Source organism: Vicia villosa, linkage group LG1 (genome assembly GCF_029867415.1).
Source record: "Vicia villosa cultivar HV-30 ecotype Madison, WI linkage group LG1, Vvil1.0, whole genome shotgun sequence".
Taxonomy (NCBI): domain Eukaryota; kingdom Viridiplantae; phylum Streptophyta; class Magnoliopsida; order Fabales; family Fabaceae; genus Vicia; species Vicia villosa.
This window is the reverse complement of record NC_081180.1, coordinates 224,568,204-224,593,654: the sequence shown is the minus strand read 5'-3', so window position 1 is coordinate 224,593,654 and position 25,451 is coordinate 224,568,204. Positions and strand designations below refer to the sequence as shown.

General features: G+C 32.4%; 2 protein-coding genes and 1 long non-coding RNA gene across 4 annotated transcripts; 1 reads left to right on the top strand and 2 right to left on the bottom strand.

The window, feature by feature from the left end:
• Nucleotides 1–368: 368 nt before the first annotated feature.
• Nucleotides 369–9,395, bottom strand: LOC131623106 (uncharacterized). Of its 2 annotated transcripts, none has more exons than XR_009290137.1 (3): nt 9,310–9,395; nt 9,052–9,210; nt 369–554 (listed from the first exon to the last, which is right to left on the bottom strand). It is a non-coding gene; the product is annotated as an uncharacterized LOC131623106 (long non-coding RNA). The 2 variants fall into 2 exon arrangements; XR_009290138.1 differs by lacking the exon at nt 369–554 and adding an exon at nt 7,199–7,437.
• A 1,118-nt stretch (nt 9,396–10,513) lies between these two features.
• Nucleotides 10,514–14,998, bottom strand: LOC131644910 (protein trichome birefringence-like 38). The gene is made up of 5 exons (XM_058915521.1): nt 14,440–14,998; nt 13,930–14,101; nt 12,183–12,358; nt 11,911–12,069; nt 10,514–11,013 (listed from the first exon to the last, which is right to left on the bottom strand). Exons 1-5 carry the CDS (start codon nt 14,715–14,717, stop codon nt 10,725–10,727), a joined length of 1,074 nt encoding a protein of 357 aa, XP_058771504.1. The 5' UTR covers nt 14,718–14,998; the 3' UTR covers nt 10,514–10,724.
• A 417-nt stretch (nt 14,999–15,415) lies between these two features.
• LOC131595811 (uncharacterized) lies at nt 15,416–17,213 on the top strand. The gene is made up of 6 exons (XM_058868296.1): nt 15,416–15,567; nt 16,166–16,223; nt 16,385–16,656; nt 16,770–16,854; nt 16,946–17,074; nt 17,199–17,213. Exons 1-6 carry the CDS (start codon nt 15,467–15,469, stop codon nt 17,211–17,213), a joined length of 660 nt encoding a protein of 219 aa, XP_058724279.1. The 5' UTR covers nt 15,416–15,466.
• The last annotated feature ends 8,238 nt before the right edge of the window (nt 17,214–25,451 follow it).

Here is a 25,451-nt window from a genome sequence, read left to right as displayed (position 1 = left end):
ACTGAAACATAACCGAGAAGCGAAGCTTCTCCCCCACTTGTTTCAATCGAACACCTGCAACAAACAACCAAGTACCGACAGTGATTCAATCACATGTCGCGTACCAAGGAATAAAATGCCGACAATATACAACTGTCGCGCAACTCAACTGACTCAACAATTGGCCGGACGGACCGACCTGCTCTGATACCACTATTGTAACACCCCTCTAATACCCCGCGGTAATTAACAAAATTAAATCAGAGTAAACATGCAAAGGGTGTCACAATTCAAAAATAAAAGAAAACACACGTTCGGCATATGTCATGCATTCACTGAAACATCTGAATTATAACTCATTAGATAAAAATCATGTTTACACAGCGGAATCAAATCATCAAGTCAACATTACATCGTTAATGTATCAGACTTCAAATAAAATAAACAATAGAGTTATAATCGAAACTCAAAACATCGCATTCCCAGTGTTACATCTATCAGAGCATGACACCGACACAACAACTAAACCGACTTATGAGCTAATCCTCACCAAGTCGAAAGCAGCTATCCTCAATCTGAAAATATCAACAGTAAGGGTGAGTCTCATCACAGTTAACAAATGTTATTGCATCTTAAATAACAACACATCATAGTTTATCATTCACCCAATTACATCATATTCAGATTATCAGGAACATCCATTGTTTACACAAACATCATCAGAACACATCTTTCATACAGACAATCATACTCAACACTAATTCAACAAAACACGCAAGCAACACATCATCAATATTTATAACACTGGAATACTTCCAATCATGTTATAAAAGTATGCATATGTATGAACTGACACTATGCATGTGGTACCAACATCGTCAAATGGGAATAACCCATGACCGATCCAACATCATCCAGATACGGCCCTGCCAGCACAGATTCCTCACAATGGGAATCATGCCCTTCACTGATCCAACACACCCTTATGGATACAGTATCATCAATGCACAAGAATGAATGCAACATATACAACATACTTATACCATCGTCAAGTCTAATGAGTAACATCATCAAATACTCATTTCATCATCATCATTAACATCATCATCATCATCAAAGTATGTTTATATACATTAGCATCATTCAATACAATCAATCATCATCATCATCATCATCATTTAAAGAACATACATGTGTCCATATCAATCATCATCATCAATAAGAAGAACACACATGTATCTACATCATTCCAAAACAAATCAATCAACATCATACAATTCTCTACAAATCATCACATCATAATGTTTTCAAAACAACATCTTATATTGTCACATTTCATCATATATGTCAACAATACATCATCCAATCAAACAATCGTCACATGATTAATATTTCAACATAGCATGTATTTACACATCTCATCACATATATGTACAATACATCATTCATCAAGAAATAAAATCATATAAAAAAAATAATTGGATTCACACCTCATTTCATCATTTAAACACGTAGGCTATCTCATAAGATTCATCGTGCACGAAACGGCACTAAAAACGGACCTACGGTTCAAAAGTTACACATCATTTAACTTTTCCAAGAAACAACTAACGCTACAGCACGCGGCGCAACCAAAGTTCGCGGCGCGACCTGAACCACAAAAACACGTTCGCGGCGCCAACCTATGCACGCGGCGCGGAACGAGAAAAAGTTACGCCTTCGCGGCGCCAACACGGGGACGCGGCGCGAACTGGCGATTTCGCAGACTTTCGGGTCTGCGTCAGATCCTGCGATCTGACTCAATCTGAGTCCAAAACTGTCTCTAAACGTCATATATAGGCAGTTAATCATCAATTGCATCATTATTCATCATCACACATCAAAACAACACATAATCAACCAATAATCCATGCAATTTTCATCAATTCATAACCTCCCTAAACCTAACATATGATCCAATTGACTCAACAACATCCCTAATCAATATTATTATCTAAGAACACGATAATAGATGATAACCAGAGAGTCCCCCCTTACCTTAGCCAAGAGTTCTTGATCTTTGGTCCTCTTCCTCTTTGGTTCCTCTTTACGTTCCTCAGCTCTTCTCTTCCATTTCTCATTTTTCACGTTCTGACTCTTTTCCTCCTTTCCCAATTTTCCTTATTTTATGAAACATAACATTTTAATTAGTAAAGGCTTTACTAACATAGTACCCCCTCTTTACTAACACCACACTTGGCCCAATAGCCTATCTCATATTTCTTTCCAAATAATTCCTCAAAATACTGAATAATTCCAAATAATAATTTAATTTCCAATTAAATTAAATTTAGAAAATATGGGGTGTTACAAGAAACATTCCGGAAGCCTGAACCCCGGATGTTCTGAAATCTACGGCAGATATGTTTCGGAAGCTTGAACCCCGAATGATCTGAATTCTACGCCAGATATGTTTCGGAAGCTTGAACCCCGAATGATCTGAATTCTACGCCAGATATGTTTCGGAAGCTTGAACCCCGAATGATCTGAATTCTACAGCATATATGTTCCGGAAGCTTGTACCCCGGATGATCTGAATTCTACGACAGAAACATTCCGGAAGCCTGAACCCCGGATGTTCTGAAATCTATGGCAGATATGTTTCGGAAGCTTGAACCCCGAATGATCTGAATTCTACAACAGATATGTTCCGGAAGCTTGAACCCTGGATAATCTGAATTCTACAACAGAAACGTTCTAGAAGCCTGAACCCCGGATGTTCTGAAATTTACGGCAGATATGTTTCAAAAGCCTGAACCCCGATTGATCTGAACTCTATGGTAGATGTTTCGGAAGCTCGAACCCCGAACATCTATAAATCTCTATTCCAGATATACGTTTGGAAGCTTGAACCCCAAACATTCTGAAGATCTATCATATACGCGCCATGGGAAGCATGACCCCCCAGGTTGCTGACAAGCATCTCAGATAGGTGGCATCTCTAAGCCCATCTCAGACAGTTCTCTGTCAACCTCCGGATGGCATCTTTAAGCCCATCTCATACAAAAGTCCCTCCATCAACAAGGGCAAATTTCTGGGTATTCTAGTGTTCAATCCTCTTCCACCTTCAGATTCCGATAGGCACACAAGCCAATATACATCCTCAGGTTTAAGAAGATTGAACAGGGGCAGCTGTCATACCCCAAAATTTGCCCACACTTTTCAGAAATTTAAAACTATTTCAAAAATTGGATTTTTATAAAATATCGGGTTCATTTATATTGACATTCTGAATTTTATAAATATTCGATTTAAAGTCTATTTTAAAATATAATAGTTTACTCTTAAATTATTATATTTTAATAAATAGCAAAATGCTTACCGATGCTTAATATATTTTTAATTGGCTTTTTATTTCGAATAAGTAATATAGCACAATTGGTAAGGAGGTAAGGTTTGCAAGTATAAGGTTGCGAGTTCGAAACCCACTTCTGATATTTTTCCTTTTTATTTGTTTCTAACTTAGCTTTAATTTTATTTCTACCTATATTAAAAAAATCACCAAAAATAACATTTTCATTTTATTTAAATATTAATTTTCGTTTTTTTTATTTCATGCTTTTTTCTATTTTTTATTTTTTATTTTTTATTTTTTCCATTTTATTCACAAAAATAACAAAAAAAAAAAAGAGACTTTCCAATTATTTCCAAAACACTTACACGACAAAGTTATTTTCTTTCCAAAACAACCTTAAGACAGCATCTTCAAAAATCAAAAAGAAATTAACTATGGAAGACAAGGCCTTGATGACAATTAACTGGCTGTTGGTTCCATTGACCCTATAAGGGCTAACAAATCCTAACCCTCTCTTCTCACGTGTTCTACCAACAAAAACTCATAAACCACATTACACTAACAACGATTCACAATTATCACTACCCAAATCCCACGGTGTCTGTACATTCCACATTGCAAATAAACCAAGAGGACGGTTCCAAAACAACCACAAAAAATCAACCCTTATTTTTTCTTTCCCCTACAGTCACCATAATAACCGATCCGCTCTCATTCACGACATGATCACGTACATATTTCCACACTAACAGTTTCGATCTACACCAAAACTGCATACATACGCACTACAAAAAAAAAAAACAAGAAACAAAATTAACATCAAAACAACCTGCAATTTTTCTCTTTGTGTTTTCAGGAACAGCAACAATAGGACAACAAGGAAAAGACGAAAGAAGAACAAAGAGGAATAGGCTCCGACGAAGACCGAAACACCGTGACATACCCAGCCGCCGGAAACGCCGCATCGGAGCAGCTCTGGTATTCACCGCCCGGATTCGATCGATCAACTGCCATCGACCACCGCATCAACTCCGGCGAGCACCCAGTCGAACTGGGCCATCTTCAGATCTGGTTCGTTGCCATTCTCTTTGATTGCTTTGATTCTTGCCGTGCATTTGTGTTTGTTTTTTAGTATTTTTAAGGCTAAGATTTACTTGTGTTTTTTTTTTAAAAAAAAAAAGAATGGATTTGAGAAGATAAAAAGAACTGTGAGAGAGAACTCTTGTGTATTTAATTTGTACTGCTATTATTCCTTTCCATCACTACTTTTGTTCTTTTTATTCTAAAAATTATAATGCCATACAATTATTGGTGGGTTAAATTGGTGTTGAATTAGTCTATTTGATGGTGTCAATTTTGTTTAGAAAAGAGAGAATAGTATGCAGTAAAAATGCAACGTGATTTGGCTCTTCATATGTTTCTAGAATTTGTAAAATATTGTTTAATTTGTCACTTTTAATTTAATTAATTTCAAGTATTAACTCCATTAACATATAAATAATTAGACCTTTTTTTTTTTATTCTAATGTGGGAATATAAATGCATGTCCCGTTTTATTACCTGTAACACAATTAGTTAAATTGGTTTTTAAAGTTAGTTATTTAATATATTTAATTAATTTTTACATAATTTTAATTTTCCCATTAATCTAACGTTTACCTGTGTATGAATCACTAACTAAGAATATTTCAAAAATAAAAACAAAAGGAAATATTTAATTTATTATTTTTAGAATTAATTTAGTTTGTATTAGTTTTTTAGTTGCTTATTAAAAACATAAAACACCAAAAACATTTTAATTATTCTTTTTTTTAGTTTAATATGTTTCACCATCTTCTTGTACATTTTTTGGTGTTCTTATTACTAACGTCTTATTTTGATTGCGAGGTATGACACTTGAGACTCTGGACTATTATGGACATATACCTACTACACATATTCATTTATTTCAATTTACTCGCATATTTTTACAAATTATATAATTGTATATGGGATGTAATAGTTTTAATTAGGGTTTACTTTCTACACCTCCTATTATGTATCTCTCCCAAAGCCATGTAATAGCGTAGGATTTACTTTTCCGCACTTTTACTTTCCGCACCTATATAAACTGCTGATATAATTGTTTAGATGTATGCTTAGGATTGTATGGCAAGATAATTAACTGAACGCTAGCTAACTTTAACTCAAGATAAATAATGTATCTGAATATAACACACTTGCACGCACTCACCCTTAGGGTACGCCCCTCTTGGTTGCCTTCGATTAAAGGTCGTGTCCCTCGAATGTAGATGTGCCAATTAGCAAGTCCCTCGATTAAAAATCATTGCAAAGATCATAAGTCCCTCGATGACCCGCGATGTTGCCTCGATAATATGATCTAGTCCCTCGAATGGTTGCCTACGGAACAATGATTGTCCCTTCGAATATTGCTAAAGGTACCTCTACCTGTTGCCTTCAAACGACCTCGATGACCCTTCGATGACCCGCACGTCCAATATAACAAGGACTACCTACTCCTATATAGTATGGATAGTCCTGGGAACTTTAAAAACTTACAGAAAAAGACCAGTTATAGGGTAGTGCTCTTAAACTGCCTAGCTCAATAAAAATATCTTTTCAATATCATTTCAAAAAACTAAGGCTACGCATTTACGCTAAAGTCCTTATACTTCTTTCAAAACAAACAAACAATATGAGCTAAGCAAGTTAAGAGCCCGTAGATAACTACGGATGAAAAGGGTGCTTACACCTTCCCTTCTCATAACTTACCCCCCGAGCCCGTTTCTTTTCAAAAAGGTCTTTTTCTGTACTTTTTACCTTTCCTAAAATTGGACAAAATAAAAGTCGGTGGCGACTCATGCTCACCGCAACATTGTTGCATCTTAAAAATAAAAGTCAGTTCACCGAGTTACACAACTCAACTGCGATTATCCTACTGACGTTCCAGATAGATCTTAGTTCTTACTCGCCTGAACGCCCAACGCCAAGCGTAGTTCTATGGCTTCACTCGGGGTCAGACAAACAACAACTAACAAGAACTTAGGTCACTGCATTTCACGCTTCTGCATCATTTCATATTCCATCTAGCGTAGTTCTAGAACTTAAATACAAAATGATAAGAACGGAAATGCATGCCTCTTCCACCGACAAGGTATTCAAGCCTCGCCAATCTTAAGTTACCACACTTATACATTCCACCAACATCTACTAGGTAACTACTCTCGCTTAGGGTACTTCAAGTTGGATCAGGATCTAATACTTCATCCCTCCAATTACTGTCCGTACCAGCGCAATCAGAAAGGTCTAACTCTTCCGTCCGCATTTCCAGAGGCCATTTTGTCCTATCAGCTCACCCGTCACACTTAACACCGGCAGCATCATCAGTACTGAATCCTACTAATTCACAGCTCAACACCTTCGGAGAATCTCCCTTACAAGGCTCCTACTCAATCCTATTTGTATTTCCCTTGCTATTACCAAGACTTAGAGAAATCTTCACTTTGTTCAGTCAAAATCCTGGGGGTTCTAGTTGTCTCCATCCACATCTTGACAGTTCGGGTATCACTACTTCGCGTCAAACGCTCTCCTTAAGCTTGACGACTCCAATATCATCCACTTACAACGTCCAAAAAAATCCATTACTCATCCCACTCCAACTACTTGGGTTCACAACCCTGTAGTTTACGAGTCCTCGTGGCGGCTCTGTCGTAATCCTACTGTCTCGCACTCAGTCGATGAGTTGATCAAGTTCAACAACTGAATGAGATATCAGTAAAATCAGCCTAGCAACGCACACTTAAGAGGAGGAAAAGGAATTGCTAGTGATGTCTCATGGCTCGGCCGAGAATCGACCAGCTCTGATACCAACTGTAACACCCCATACATAACTGACTAGTATATTATGCATGAAACGTTATAAATTGATATTGAGTACATACAAAAGCTAAAGTTATAGAAAGATCCATATAAAATACAACATGAAATCCTAATAAGAATTACAAAACATGTGTCTTCAATGGATCTGCACAGCGGAGAATGAGATCTGACGAGGTCTCCAAGCCATCACCACTTCCAAGTCTTCAGTCCAAACCTGCTACTGACCAAAAGCTACTAAACCGCACCTGAAAAAAATATAAGTTGATTGGGGTGAGATTACTAAATCTCAGTGAGTCCTCTTATCCTATGGGTCCACTCGGATCTACAGGGTACATGCATCAAAACCGAATCCACCACTGATTCGGGGTTCATCCTCACATCTGGTACAAGTACGAAGAAAACAAGGAATCATCCACCATTGGACGATTAATGCAGATATGCAATTATATAAGAAACCAAGTATGCAAAACCCGCATCCATATACAGGGAATCCAGAAACGCGTTAATGCCTCGACTAGGTTATAAAAACACACCCTCGATGAATCACGCCCATGCCTCTTGTCAAGAGACTTGTACAAGCACACCGCAAGATGATTAGACGGGTTCGCACAAGCCTAAATGGCTGCGAGATGACCTTAGCCTAATTGGCGTCATTGTCCCATTAACCATCTTCACGCACATGTGTTAACGCCGAGTACAATACGCCATCTTGACACATGGGTCCGTCGGGCGAAAGCCTAGTGATGTAGCCTACATGGCACCGCTAGAGATGGTTTACCTGTTATGCATAGGCCTACTTGGCCGCACAACGCCATCATACCGAGCATGCAAGTGTGTTAACGCCAAGTGGGAAATGCCTCAAGACCCTCACAAGCACACTGCAACGGTAGCTCAGGTGTGAGCCCAAGATCACATGATCGGGGCTGTCCCATTGGTCACAAAGCCTGGGATGTAACGCAACCTAGCCCCCGGCCCGTTTCGATTCAAGCATACACACATATCAAGCGCCAAATCACACAAGCACACAATCCCAATTGTTTAGCCAAAACAACGGGCATTAACAAGATATACTCACATCTCATCACAACATAGCATTCGTATTTAAACATAATATAGCAATTAAGTGCAATGAGATTAATCCATTCTAATCATGAATGATTCACATATTAAAAATAACATATCCATGATCATTAACATCATTAACATGTTCAATTATAATTTAAACAAGTCTCACACGACTAAGGAGGCGTTCGGTTCTCTATTCGGAACAGAACTGCTCTCGGGGGAATTAGTAATGTAAAATCTCGCCCGACGAGGTTCACTAAGTAGGGTTCCAATATTATTAAATCACACATTCTGATTTGGGGACCAATTTAATTAGAAAGTACACGTCGCTAGCTTTCCAACGATATAAAGTTTGCGTAATTCCGATACCCGAGCCGAAAGTTACGAATTTCCGAATTTTGCTGATTTTTCCCCCCTGCGCCCAGGGTATCCGATTACCCAGAGTCCAGTAACCGATTACTGGCTCTAAAACAGCCCAGAATTGCATTTTTAACAGCGTAATCGGTTACTCAAAGACCTGTAACCGATTACTCTGCATCAGAATGTGTTTTTCAGCATTTTAAGGGTTCTAAATCCATTCTAACTTTAATCCAAACACTTCTAACATCCCAATATCATTCCAAAAGAGTGCAATATCGATTATTAGTAGAAACAACATGGAACACAAGCACACTATCAACATGCAATATAGTTTAATCAGCAAAGAACATATATCATGCATCAAGTGTATCTCACCCTAGCCCCATAACATACAATTTCTCAATTTCTATCCAAGTTGCTATCTAAGGACTCACATTGGATTAATAGAGCTTTAGATGATGAACATGCTGCAATTGAGTTCCTATCTTGATCAAAACTCCAACTCCAAACTCATCAAACCCGTAGCCCATTCTTCATCACATTCAGCATGCATGTCCCAACTTCAAACTCGTTTTTCTCCTTCAAAAAAGAAGCTATATATGCGAACCATAGGTGCAAATCGAAGAGAAATTCGTTAGCTTTCCAATGGGACCAGAATCGTTACGATCGGAGTTACGAGTTGAGAGATATACCTGATTTAGTGGAGGCTGTACCCAAGGTGCGAAAATGGAATTGATGAACATAACTTCCTCCTTTCTCTCTTGCTCCAAATTCTGAATTGTGAAACAAAAATGAATAGCATGCACCCAAACAAGGCCTTATATCATGCAACATTACTCAAGGTCCATTATGCCCTCAAACTAAGTGATAATTACCATCATGCCATTAGTTGAATTCTAACTAAACTCTTTCCATTCTAACAACTTCCCTTCCTAATGCATAATTAATCCATAATTCTCTCTTAGTACTTCATAATCGTACTCAGGTAAATAGGGATGTTACAACAAAGTTGATATGCGAAGACTGACAAAAAAAAATTATTTAAAAAAATGCATAAGTGTATTTCAAATCAAAGGATTAACGATTAATAGTCATTTACCCCCTGCAATATAGGCGTGTTTTGATTTACCCCCCCTTTAAAAAAAAACTTTTTAAAAACTTTCTTAAACTATTAAAATTCTAAGTCTTTTGCCCCCAGATGAAAAAATTACCCCTGTAAAAGTTTTTTTTTATTTACCACCCTGATTTTTACACACTTAGAGGGTACCCCAAAATTATAAGGGATATTTAAAATTTTTTTTAAAGGAGGTAAATCAAAACACGCCTATATTACAGAGGCTAAATCACTATTAACCCAATGATTAATATAAGATTGAATTAAGGAAGCATGTTGTTACTTAATTCAATCAAATGTGATTCAGAAGTTAGTTAAGTTGGTAATTAGAAGTTGTAACTAACTTTGTGGATGGTTAGTCACTTTAGAGAGATAGTCAATAAATAGTGTATATACATTTTGTATGACAGTTTAATAATTTTGAGTACAATTCACTATTCTTCTCTCATCTTTTACCTCATACTTCCATCAACATTTAATTTCTTGTATTGCAAGCAAGCACTTGTTAGAACAAGTGCAATCTCATCTTCTTCTAGGATTTGATAAACCTCCTTTAATCTATTGATAGTTAGAATCTCATACTTCCAAAATATTTATCAAGTAGCATATATGATTAGCTTCTCTTCTCAAGTATACCTAAACTTACTTTTTTTTTATCACACACAAAAAAACTAAAAATGCCCTTTTCTTTCTCTTAAGGAAAACAAAATGGTTTCACTAATAGAATCAACCTTGCAACTGTTACAATATGGAATATTTTACATGGTCTATGCACCAATCAATAAATAAAGTATTTATATAATCATTGATTCAATAAAGTTACAAAACAAAATCTATCCCCTCTTAAAGTTCTTTTCTTTATATTCAACAAATTCCATCACTTGATAGAACTTATTTTAGTAAATTATTTAATAATCCTATAATTTTACACTTGATTTTCATTTCTTATAGTAACTATATTTCCCAAGTAATGAAGAATTTTCTGAAAACACTTTAGGAGAGAGCTGCATACAAGAGCTGGTTCCAAGTATCAGGTAATCCTGGTAAGCACCAATGGCTGCAATCATTGCCAGCATGATCACCACTATAGGAAGAAGGGTGTGCATCTTTTCTCAATTGTGATAGAAGTGTAATGTCAAGTAGATAAACTTGAGTTTTCATATTCTTTAACACAGTGTTCAATATGTTACATGGTGGAGGAAGACCTGCTGGGTATGTTGATCCTGCCAATGGTCCAAATTGTCCACTACAAGATCTTTTTGGTTGATTCCACTCCTTGCCCCTGGTCAAGTAAAAAAAAATCATAAATTACATTCACTAAACATAATTAGAAAAATACTTCTATGAGGGGTTTTTTACACTAATCCCACAAAGTTGAAAACAAAAATCAAATTGCCACCTTTTGAAATGAAATTACTCAGATGCCACATTTCGTGCATGTGCTCGATTATCCATTGGTCGAGCATGTGAAGTCCAAATAAATAAAGCTTACACTCGACCAATAATTAGATGAGCAGATGAAAGAAAAAAAATTTATTGTACGCTCGACCAATGATCTGGGTATTTTCATTTCAAAATGTGGCGATTTGGTTTTTTATCCGGCTTTTTGGCATTAGTGTAAAAAATATTCAATCAAGGTCTTAGGTTCAAATTTTGCTGACTAAGATGTCTCAAATTTGTGGCATTAGTAGTAGATTAATTATTGTTTAACCATGAAAAATATTTTATGAAACTATTTAACCCCAGTTTAACCGTAGTAAAATTTTGACCCTAAGTGGTATCTCGTTCACTTTGAACGCCCTTAAAAACGGTCCTATTCACTCATACTATACTAAGAATTTTTGTGATGAATCCTTCTATATAAAACTATGATTTGTCTTCATTTAACTCTCCCGCTAGTGGAGAGTGGAATTAGTCTCCAAATGAGTCGGTCATACAACCGAATATTGAGTTTCCAAAAGGAAATTACCAAATAGTATGAGGGTGGGTACTTTGTAGTACCGACACTTTTGAAAAAAGTTATGTTTGTATCAGTGTCAGTGTCAATATCCGGAACCGACACTGACACTTGTGAATGCGTTTAATTTATTTATTTATTTTAATTATTACTGATATCAATGTGTCAGTGTAGTATTTCCAGTGTCTGTACTTTATAGCGATAGTAGGAGGAGTTACTTACATATAATGAGTAGGGGAAATGCCTTGAAAGAAGACTTTAGTTTTGGAAGGATCAACATTAAGATCAACCCATCTAGCCCAAGTGTTCAATCCCTTATGGTATGCATCTAAACGGTCCATATTTGTGACCAGATTACTTCCATCTCTTATATAATCCCACCTGAACATCATAATCAACAAGAACTTAATTAACAACCAAACATACCGTTAGGTGTATGTGTGTATTGTGTTGTGCTATAATTAGAAATGATTATGATTGTAGAAAAAGCATACCCTTGTGATTTTCCTTTATGGGTCCACCAATGCCATGAGTTGAATATTAACATGTCATTGCCTTTCCATGAATCTCCAGCGACAATGGAGTCCAATGTAAGCACTCGACCAACGTTTTCTCGTATTATGTCCACCAAATAAGGTGTGCGGTATAGCTGGATAGTTACTCCATAGTCCTACACAAACTCACCAACCGTCATCATTTTTGAATGATTGCCAATAAATTGCATCACAAGGAAAACCACACAACATAATGCAAAACAATTATGTTTCATCAATCTAAGTGGTTCCAGTTCCATCCCGATCGCAATTGCCAAGGATTTAAACTGTGATCTTCCCAACCGAATTCAACGTCAATTACACCACTAGACCACTTTCTATAAATGAATCCGTTATCGATTAGTTAATTATTTATCTTTTACTTTTTATGGTAAAGAGAACATCAATTATCTTAATTTTCAATACAAAACTTTATCTTGCCGTATAAAGCAAGAAATAATTCAAACATGTATCATTTCATCCACTTTAACAAACTATAGAATAGTATAATTAAAAGTGATTAAAGTATTTTCAACATATAAACAGAATTTTCAAAAGAAAAAAGATGTATTTTTGTATGCAAAAAACAAAACATTCACTTCAAAAATAATAATAATCTAAATCTACAATAATTCTCTGTTCTGTCATAAATAATGCAGTATATTATTTCTTACTATACGGTTATCCACGGACAATATTGACAAGTCATAAATAAAATTTTCAAATATATACACAGAATGTAAAGTACAATTTCATGTTCTGTGATTGATATTAATTATTGAGTAACCAAAATAATGAACATCAATAATAACAGAGGGATCCTCCTCAACTTGTAATCACAGGTTGGCAGAGTCTCCCTCACAGCCTGTCAATTTCTTATCAAAATCTGAGTTTTCTAGTAAATTCAAGTTCTAACAACCTTGAAATTGTGTTGTTTTCATCATGTATTCTATTAATTTAAATAAATAAATATCTTTTTTAATGAAAACTATAAAACAGAATTTAATATTCTCTTCAATGAAAATTAATGTGCAGTTCTTTTCTCCATTATTTTAATTATTAGCATATATTAATTTCGTTGTAGCATTAATTAGCACTCACTAGCATCTTAGCTTTGTGGGCTACGTTTTCTACGTATATTCCAGCTACACTTTACGGCGCATCAATTTGAAAATCTAGACTATAGGTGTCATTCATGTTCGTTTTATCTGCACTTTTTATATAAGATATACCAAAATTTTAGTTTACATCATTTTACTATGTCAGTCTTGTCTCGTTCTTATTATAATTATAATAAAAATTATTTTTAAATTTATTTTTGATAAATAAATTAAGAAATTTGTTCTGTCTCATTTTTGTATAAGATAGATTAAAATTTTAAATTTACTTTTTTATAAATAAATTCTTTCGACATATAAAAGTTTAAATATTTAATTAAAAATTAAATTTTATAAAAAAATTATTTTAAAAATTAAATAAACAAATAATTAAATCCACCAAATGGCACATTATAATAATTAGATTAGATCCACTAACTAATATTCGAAAAACCAACGCATGGAGCACATAAAAAGGCAACACAAAGAAACGAACAATGAAATGAAGAACAAGACAAATATGGAAGGGTTGGATACACTGAACACCACTGAATAAAACACCAAATTAGAAACAAGACAAAAACATTAAATTAATAAATAAAAAAACAAACCTGAAATGTCACAGAAGAAAGTGCCTCTCTCCTCACAAAGCTTGTCTTTGCATTTCTCACCGACGCATGAATCATACACGACAGCGATTCCCACATGTTCAAACTCAGTGAGTCTCCCACAAACATTATCTTCTTTCCCTTCCACTTGTTCAGAAAATCTTCCCCATCAAACCTACACTAACAAAAAAAAATATCATTTGTTTGAGTCGATCTCAAATTTGCGTCACTCAGTTACATTACGAGCTACCTTTTTCTTTAGAAAAGACGGCTCATTATATTGTACAAATTATATAAGACTATTTTGATCGGTGCGAAACATTAATAATTATGACATATTACAATTTTATATTCGTGTCGTCACAATTATAATAAATTTTTTTAAAAAAAATTTATTGAATAATTAATATATCTGATTTATATCTATACTAAAAACATAAATTATTTAAAAAATCTTTAAATGAAGTCTTTGTTTACCACATTGATCGGAACATGTATGAGATTTGAATTTACCTTGGTAAGGAACAAGAATCAGGCTTCCAAGAGAATTTGAGATATTGTTTGTCAGGTCTTCCATACTTTTGACAATTAAATTCAGGATCAATGAAGGGACAAGTTGAAGAGTCATAGTAAGGATACGAAGGGTCAACAACCCAATTTCCTACAAACAAATTGCACCCACTTTGCTTTTTCCCACTTATACCACTCACATTATGGAACTCACCTTCACAAAACAAAACACAACAAAACAGAGAGAATAGAACAAAGAGAGTAATGACCCTGAAACCCATTTGGGTTTTTTGGAGTCTAGAAGTTGAAGAGATAAAGAATGAAGCTCTTGTGGGTCATATATGTATAGGGTGGAAAAGTAGTGTTTGGTGGGTTCTGTTGGTGTGGTGGGTGGTGTTTGGACAAACACTGATTTTTTTTATTTTTTTTTGGATTTGTTTGTGGAGCTATCAAAGATTGAAAATTGAAGAGATTTAATTTATGGGGAAACTCAAGATGTTACATACATGTGAGAGAATTGAAAATGTTGTTTTTGAATTCTGTTGGGTTAAGTCTAACTATCTACATCCTCCGAGGTGAAGGTTCACGGGTGAAAGAGAATCTGTTTGTCATGATGTTACGTATCAGAATGGTTTCATGAATCATAAGATAAAAAAATACTACTCCTACTAAATTAATCTTGATTCGGTAAGATATTCTAAAATGTGTACTTATTTCAAAAATTACTCATTCATTACCATAATAATCTTCACATTTTCTAATTCATATTACTCCCTCTGTCTCATATTATTTATCGCAATTGAATATTTTATATTACATTAAAAAAACAATAGTAAATAAATCTATCATATAAAAAAAGTCTCTCTTTTCCTCAATTCTGATGCCATCCACATCACCATCTATTCCCTCAAAAATCCACATCAGCTTCTCTTTCAAATTTTCTTTTCGTTTCCTTCTTTCATCATGGGTGGTTAAGATACAACCCTTCCACTACCAAAGTCAGTTACAAAATTGAAATCGTTCCACTTCCATGTTCATAAACCACCCCTCTCAATCATCCCCAAATCCAAAAACGGTTCCTCCTTTCAATTCTCCAACGATTTCGATCAGCGACACCGTCAATCTCATAAGGTTCCACTCTTCACCGCTTCTTTTCCTTCCAATTTTTTCTGATGTGTTTTGTGATGTTACTGTGCTAATTGATGATTGATTTCGTTACTCTCGATTTCGCAAGAGTTTCGTAAATCTATGACGATGAAATTTGGGAAAATATCACTATTGATTAGTTTCAGTGTTTTCTGTTATGCCGTGGTACTGTACCGATACATTTTTTTCCACTATATATTTGTGTGTATGTTATTGTTCAATTTTTTAGATTTATTTTTGTTAATGGATATCATATTGTTGTACCTGAGACTTGTCCTGCTACTAATGTTGGTAAATGCGGGGATTCAGATAATTGGGAAGGAGAGTTTTTCCCTGGCATTTCCAAAATTAAATATGAGGTTAACTTTTTGATCACTATTTTTCCTTTTTTTTTCAAACTTCTTTTCAAAGATTAGCATGGAATGGTTATGGTGTTTGCACGATAATGTCCAATTTTGCCCTACTTGAGAAATCTTATATGCCCTTAATGTTTGTTTAGTGAGCTTTTGCTTCTCTCTTTAAAATGAGTTGTTCTGTAATTTTATGAAATTGGTAATTTGTTTGTTGTTGTGAAATTCGGCAGTCGAAAATTGATGGATGATGCCAGGGCTGCATGGATAAATAATAGGGAAATTCCAAAGGTGAGTTGTCTGCTGTTGTTTGTTTATGAACCATCACAATATCATTCATTGTGAACTATCATGACATGTGAATTGTTTCTCTTATGTACTGTTTGATTTTGTTAATAAGTATGATATCGATCATGTGTGTAAGCATCTTGTGTTTTTTATGTGCTATGCAGATGAACAGTAGTCATCCAAATGAAAAAGTCGATTCAGTTTACAAAGCCTTCCCGATCATGTGTGTAAGCATCTTGTGTTTTTTATGTGCTATGCAGATGAACAGTAGTCATCCAAATGAAAAAGTCGATTCATATTACAAAGCCTTCCCTCTATTTCAAAACTTTTTTTCGGCTTACATGTACTTCAATATTTTTCCTTTCAGGAATGTGGACGAGCTGGTAGAGATGGTCAGCCTGCTTCCTGTGTATTATATTATAGCTACAGTGACTATGTTAGTACTGATTACGACACTACTACTTGAATATAAATTTGTATCTTTTTTGAAAACGAATATATCATTCTTATCACTTGCAAGCATCATATGAAGTATGTTAACCATTGTAGGGAATTACTGAGGGCTTACTCTAAATGCCAAAATAGTGCTGAAATTTTTTCTGTTCAAAATGAATGGCTATCACAAGCACGTCAGGTTATGCTGGTGAATTTTCTGTGCTTTTGTGATGCGTATGTGATTTTCCATTGGAATTACAGTTATGTTTTCTTTTTATACTATAAATTAGAGTTTGGATGAGTTGGATTTTAAGATTGATCAAGGGCGACTTCAAGACTCAGAGTGTTTGTTTACAATAATTTTTGTTTTCTTTGTTGTAGATATAGTGAAGATCTTAATGGAGGCTCATTCTGAAAGGGTATCCCGCTATTTACGATATACCAACAATTTGTTTTGGTTATTATGATTAGTATTTATCTGAGATTATGCAGATTGATCGGTTCTTTGTAGTATTTTGATTTTGTTTATGTTTTGAATTTCAGGTTTTTTTTACCTAAATCATATTGTTTATATGTTTCATATTTATTTCAAATTTAAAACAAATTATTAATATATGAAATTAATTGACTCATTCAATTTGTAATTATGTAATTTATTATTCATTATTTTTGTTGGTACAATATTAATTTTCACTTAATAGTATTTATTTTAACAATTCTAATTTATTATTATTTTTCATGCACACTATTATCCATCACTCTATCACACTAACTATTTACTATTTTATTTATTATATATTTTTTAGTTCATATTTATTACTGAGTAATCCATTATTTCTTTATTCAAAATTTAATCAATTATTTTAAATCCAATTAAATTTTAAACAATCGTAGCCTAAAAAAATATAGAAAATTTTTTTCATTTTAAAATGCAACCTCATTATTACTCAAGCTAAGCACCACTAATACATAGAAAAACAATATATAAAATAAATAAATAATACTCATAAACGAAATTACATATATATATATATATATATATATATATATATATATATATATATATATATATATATATATATATATATATATATATATATATATAATTATGTTTCAACCTTTTAATTTATTTATATTGCACATGTGTATAAAAGAAAACTTACAAATAAAAAATTAATTAATTCTATTAATTTATCATGTGTAACCTAGACTAATTAAATAAAAATATTAAAAAATAATAAAAATTGTTAACTAACACATTAAAAGTAGGAAATATAACACTATTATTTTTTTTCTTATTACTAATTCTAGATATTTTATCAATTAAAAATTCTAAAAAAATTATATAATTCTTACATAACTTATGCAGTAATATAATAATGTATTTATAAAAATAATTTTGCAAAACATCTAAAAATATACATATTAAAAATATATCTAATTTATTAAGATTGAATCTGATTCAATATTTAGATATAAATTCAGTTCTTTATTTTCATTGTCTTCATTTTGTATTTAAAAATGACTGCTAGATATATGCTTAACAATAATATCAACCTCTTAATAAACTATTTATATTTTAAAATATCAATAAATAATATAAATATAATAAATTTATTTAGTGATACTTACTTTTTTAAATTATGTAAAATAAATTAATTGATATATTTAAAGTAATCTTTATTTTAAAATAATAGCTTTATTAATAAAAAATATTAAAAGTAATAATTTATTTAAGAGAAAATGGGTGATGCACTGACAGTGTAAATAAGTTTTACACTGTCAACCAATCACGACCATGAATCAGGACAATTCAGACTGTAATTTTAAAAAAACTTATATGACATGGCAAAACGATTTGTTTCTATTGGATGACAGTGTAAAACTTTTTTACACTGTCAGTGCGCACTACCTTTAACCTCTTTATTTAATAACGTTAAATAACTTTTTATTTTTAACATGCATTACATAACTCTTATTGTCTACATTTTATTAGATAATAATTATTAGCGGGACCACAGAGTTTTTGACAAAATATTGAATATTAAAGAGAATATGAAATTACTGATAATTTTTTTAAATATTAACAGAAACTTTAAGTTAGAGATAAATTTTTTGAACATTAACAAGAACAACTTTGGAATATTAACGAGAATACCAAGTTATTGATCAAAATAATGAATAGTAACGGGAACACAAAGTTACTGATCAAAATAATAAATATTAACGGAACATGAAGTTACTGGTCAAAATATTGAATATTAACGAGAACAAATTTGGAATATTAACTTGAATACGAAATTACTGATCAAAATAATGAATATTAGCGAGAACATGAAGTTATTGATCAAAACATTGAATATTAACGGGAACATGAAGTTATTGATCAAAATATTAAATATTAACGGAAACAAATTTTGAATATTAACGGAAACACGAAGTTACTGATCAAGATAATAAATATTAACGGGAACACGAAGTTATTGACAAAATATTGAATATTAAAGAGAACACGAACTTACTGATAATTTTTTTAAATATTAGCAGAAACATTAAGTTACTGATAATTTTTTGAACATTAACGAGAACAAATTTGGAATATTAACGAGAACATGAAGTTATTGATCAAAATAATGAATATTAACGGAAACAAGGAGTTACTGATGAAAATAGTAAATATTAACGGGAACATGAAGTTACTGATCAAAATATTGAATATTAACGGGAACAAATTTGGAATATTAACGGGAATACGCAAATACGGATCAAAATAATGAATATTAGCGAGAACATGAAGTTACTGATCAAAATATTGCATATTAACGGGAACATGAAGTTATTGAATAAAATATTGAATATTGACGAGAACATGAATTACTGATCAAAATATTGAGTAACAACTGAAACATGAAATTACAAATCAAAATATTGTATATTAATGAAAACATGAAGTTACTGATCAAAATATTGTATATTAACCGGAACATTAAGATATTGATCAAACTATTGAATATTAACGGAAACATGGAGTTATTAATTAAAATAATTAATATTTACGGGAACCAATGTTAGTAAGTTGAAAGTAAATGTGAATAAGTTTATTGCATTGGACAATCGACATTATGCTGTCTGTTCTTTATGCAGGTCACATTTTGTTCTACTATTGGTAAAACATTAATAATTTAAGTCAAATAATTGATCTTTCTAATTTTATTGCATACTAATAAAACAACATATAAACTTTATTTTCTTAATAATTTTTTATTTTCAACATTCAATTTTTTTAATATTAGTATTTTTATAACTTTTTCAATTTTAACCCAAATTTAATCTTCTACTCATACCTTTTACTGATAATTTTTTTGAATATTAACGGAAACAAATTTGAAATATTAACGGGAACACGAAGTTATTGATCAAAATAATTAATATTAACGGGAACACGGACTTACTGATTAAAATAATCAATATTAACGGGAACATGAAGTTACTGATCAAAATATTAAATATTAACGGGAACAAATTCGGAATATTAATGGGAATACAGAGTTTTTGATCAAAATAATGAATATTATCTGGAACACGAAGTTACTCATCAAAATATTGACTATTAACGAGAACATGAAGTTACTGATCAAAATATTGACTATTAATGGGAACATGAAGTTACTGAATAAAATATTCAATATTAACGAGAACATGAGTTACTGATCGAAATATTGAATATTAACGAGAACATGAAGTTACTGATCGAAATATTGAATATTAAGGGGAAAATAATGTTTATTAATCAATATATCCCAAACTTTGGTCCAACCTATTGAAAAGAAATTTCTATATTTTTTAGGACATTTACTTCTACAATAATATCTATATGGAACAAAATAACATTTTCCCTATCATCTTTTATTTTCCTCAATCACAATGCGCGAAAACGACGGGTACCCGTGCGAACGCACGGGTAAGACACTAGTAAAAGAATAGTGACTTTACCAAATTATTAACTATTAGTGTATTAGTGTATTTAAATTAGTATTAATGTTAAATTAGAAAATAATAAATTAAGAATATTTATTAGAAGATATAATTGAAAGATTAAATATAAAATTGCATTAATAATTTAAATTGATAAGTATTTTAAGACAATTTGTTATCTAAATATGATAGTTATTTTGGGACAGAGCGAGTAGTATTTATTTTAAAGTGTCATTTTAGACTCCGTTTGAGATAATTTTTCATATTTTATAATTTTAAAATTTTATAAATTAAAATCAGCTTTTATTAGAGTTTTAAAAATTAAAATTATTTTATTTTAAAAATATTTTTTAATTTAAATTCAAATATTACATATCATATCCATCAAGCACCTTACTTCTCTTTAGCATGTTGAATTACTATTCAATAATTTTGAATAACTTTGACTCATGCTTGAACCTTAAAAGCCTATAAGCATGATTTTTCAATTAGGTTTGACTTTTCTTACTTTTAAATTACTTTTTGAAGGTCTAATTTTTTTAATTTTGTAACTCTTCATCACATTTAAAGCATAACACTCAGGCTAACATAAATTTCTCTTTGAGATGATATCATCTCTCTCCTTATCTGATCATGAGTCAAATAATAATAAAAAATATTTGTAATTGTTCCTTCAGTACTATTAGTTAGAGCTGTCAAAATAGACTACCCGACCCTAAACGGGCGGGCCCTGACAAGCCATGGACTTTTTAGGGACGGACCAAAAAGATCCTGGATAATATGGGCTCGATAATTACTACCCGAGTACAGACCTAGATTGGCTTCGGGCTACCTGGCCCTAAATTGACTTTTTTATTTAAAAAAATTAAAATAAAAACTCCATAATATTTACTATAAATAAAATTAAAAATTATATTATTTTAAACATAATACATTTTTAACTACTATATTATCTCTTATAAATACTATAATGTGTTTCTAAATACAATATATGTCAAAATTATATAAAATAATACTTGAATATTTAACATAATAGAAAACTAATATAATACAATAAAAGAATGTTGATTATATTAACAAGAGAAAGATTGAATAGAATGGAGATAAAATTTAGTGAAGTGAGAAAAATCAATGAGTTTTTTGGAGTAAGACAATATAAATATAAATATATATCTTTTAAAATTTATAATTATGCGGGTCTAATGGGCTACCCACGACCCATATGGACTAGCCCTAATGGGTAGCGAACTTTTCAAGGCTGTACTAAAAAAGCCTTGAAAAATATAGGCTCTAATTTTAAGGCTTAAGCCCTATGATATTTTGGGCCTGGCGGGCCGACCTATTTGAGTTAATCCATTTTTACAACTCTAATACTAGTTCCCATTGTATGAACTTTAATTTCAAACCAAGTCTTCTCCGCCATAGTTTTTAAAAAATCCATCCTCGTGTCTTTAGTCTTCTTCTCCGCCATAGTTTTATTTTAGAAACAATCTCTAAGACAAAGAGTTGATCATATACAATTATTCATTTTTTTCCACTTCCAAGGCACAGTCTTCTTCCTAACGACTTCCCTTAGAAATTTATTACTGATGCACAAGATAATGAAACTCATGGAATTATCCACCATCTCGATCTTCTCTACTTGTGTTAGGCATGTAGACATCGACGCCACACCCTTAAGTGCGTCAATACACTTCTCTTGGGTTAATATTTCTAGCATTTTTACTTTCCATAACCTAAAATATTTGTCTCTAAAAAACTTCTCGCATTTAGATCCCATGGTGCTTAGTTGTAAACAAAGTCACGTTTCTCCACGCTGGGCGCCAATTGTTGTGAAAAACTAATAAAATAATTTAATGTAGTTTAGAGAATTTATTCATAGTTCAATCACAACAAGAAATTTAACATTTGGAGACATAGAACAATGAAAACCAAAATAAATCTCCTAAAGCAACACAAATATCTGCCAAAAGTGAAAGTAAATACACAACAAGTCAGAAGAAGATAAAATACAGAAACACAATAACTTGATTACTCATTTCAGTTAAACAATTTACAATGAGAGAGAGAGAGAGCATTTCTCCAATTTACTATACTTCTCGAGATTGTTACTAAAGATTACAAATGAGTTACAAGAAAATAGTCACCCAAGTTCCTAAGAGCAAACCTTATTTCCTACCCAAGTGCTTCACAATCTCTCTAATTCTTTATATATGAAGCACACAAACCCAATGTGTTTAAAAGTTTTTTGCGACTCCTTTAGATACCTCCAAAGGTTTTCCAAATTCCAAGTACAGAATCATAAGAATTTTAAATCATGCCTTCTAAGTTTCCCTTGGATTTCCACCACATCCCCTATTTTCCAAACTAAATTCTAAAGGTTATGGAAGACAAGAATGATAGAGATACATATTTATAACTAATGAAATCCAACTAACCCTTAACGAGCCTATAACACAATCCATTAGTGAATAGAATCGCGAACTAAAACAACAAAGCACAATACACGCAGATAGAAAAAATTTAAACCAATGGTGACAAACCTCTTCTATATACCTGACTTTCAGTCGGCACTTTTAACTAGATCTTTACTATGGCCATAAATCTAGTCGTTGCCATCTCCGTAAGACCCGCATTCGCCTATAGACCCGTGTGGGCCTCTACCTTTGGACCATCTTTGTGTGGCTCCGCCACCACCCTATTTTGCCTCTTTACAGTTTCAATGTCTTTTGTCATCTTTGTGGATACTTTTTTGACTATTTTACTTATGCAATCTCGAAACATGTTATATTTCTATTCACCACTTAAGGTTTTGACACATGCTTCAACAAATTGTATGCAAATGCAAGCCCAACTTGATGCAATGACTAGAGATACTTTTAGATCCCCAAAAGGGACATCATCAGGTACAAAAAGCCTATGATATGGTATTCTATTATTGTGGAGTTGGTCACGTCAATGACCATTGCAACTCTACATGATTTTGAGTCAAATAATCCAAATATATAAGAAACTATCATTGGAACAATCCATTCTCCAACAGATACACTATAATGTAAAAAAAATTCCTAAATTTATATGATGGAAACAACTAAGGGCAAGGTTTAAGACAAGGCCAACAACATCAAAAAGCATATCAAAATCAATATGAATAACAATAACAAAATCAATATCTACAACAACCTCATTAACATTAGAATCAACAACAATAACCAAGGAAACCTTAACCTAATTTTTGAACATGACACAAAGAAATTTTAAATTATCAAGAGTAATTAGTAGAAAATTATGAAAAAAAGGTAATGCTTCTATTAGATATTTAGAAGCGTATATTGGACATTCCTATGTAGGATATGATGAAAATACATTTGACATTCCTAAAAATGAGAAGTTATATGCTATAAATTTTTAAAGTAGGAAGATAATAACATTTTCAAGTAATATTCGTAAGAAGTAGAAGACTTGTAAAAAAATTAAGAATGAGAGTAATGGTGAAGTTGAAGAAAAAAGTGTAAAAAAAGAAAGAAACAAGTAAGGAGAAAATTAGGATTAGAGAAGATAAATAAGCTCCACAATATATGATATTGCCTTATCTTCATTTAAATAAAAAATATTAGAAATTCAAGAAGTTCATGGAAATGGTAAACTTCCTAGAAGTTAGCGTTCCTTTGGCAAATTTTATGACGCGAATTTGACAAAGAAAAAGAAGCCCTTCAATAACGAGGTATTTTCCTTTTTTGAAAAATGTAGTGTGGAGATTTAAAGGATGTTACCCTAAAGTTAATAGATACTAGTAATTTCACTATTCTATGCCCTATTTGATTTGAAAAACGTCCTTTAGTTTCGAGAGCTAGCATCAATCTGATACCACACTGAATGGTAGATAAATTGGAAGGGTGAGAAATAAAACCAACCAATATGGTTTTGGGATTAAAGGATAAGTATGTTGTATATCCTTATGATGTTATTGAAGATATGTTGGTAAAATTTGGTGAATTTTTGTTTTTAGTTAATTTTATTATTCTGGATGTGAATAAAGACAAAAAAAGAGTTTCAGGCACTATTGGAAATTTATGATTTAAAAAAGGTATTTGGGATTCGGGAGCTATCATCAATCTCATGCACCTTTAGATACTAGATAAATTTTGGGGAAAAATAAAACCAATTAGTATGGTTTTGACATTTATGAACATGTCGTGTGTATACCCTTATGGTGTGATGAAAGATGCGTTGGAAAAGTTAATGACTTTATATTTCCAGTTGATTGTTATTTTGGATGTGAAAAATGACAAGGAGGCCATATACTCATATGTCGACCATTCCTATTGACTTCTATGATTAACCTTAATTAAGAGATAGGTGAGTTGATGCAATCATTTCAGGATGAGATGTGACCTTTAAGGTGTATGAAGGAGTGCACCAATTTTAGAAGAAGAAAGAAGATTACAAAATTGAAGTTCCTCAAGAAAATAGTTACCTAAAAGCCTCACCAAATCCATCAAATTAAATTTTAGAGGCCAATCATAAAGGTTATTCTACTTAACTCAAGAAAAAGAATGGGAGTAGTGCAAATGTAGCAACTAAGGTCAATGAAAAAGAGAGAGATCTAACGGAGATGGCATGGAACAAAAGAACCAAGAAGAAAATGATACAACCAAATCAAGTCATTTCTTAAAGGCCAGAGCTACCATATCATGTTTCACCAAAAAGGGAAGATGAGAATGACATGTCCATTGTAATGAAACATGAAGTTGATATTAATTCAAGCACGGAAAAATTACCCTAACTTGGGTGATGAGACATCATGCTAATGATATTAAA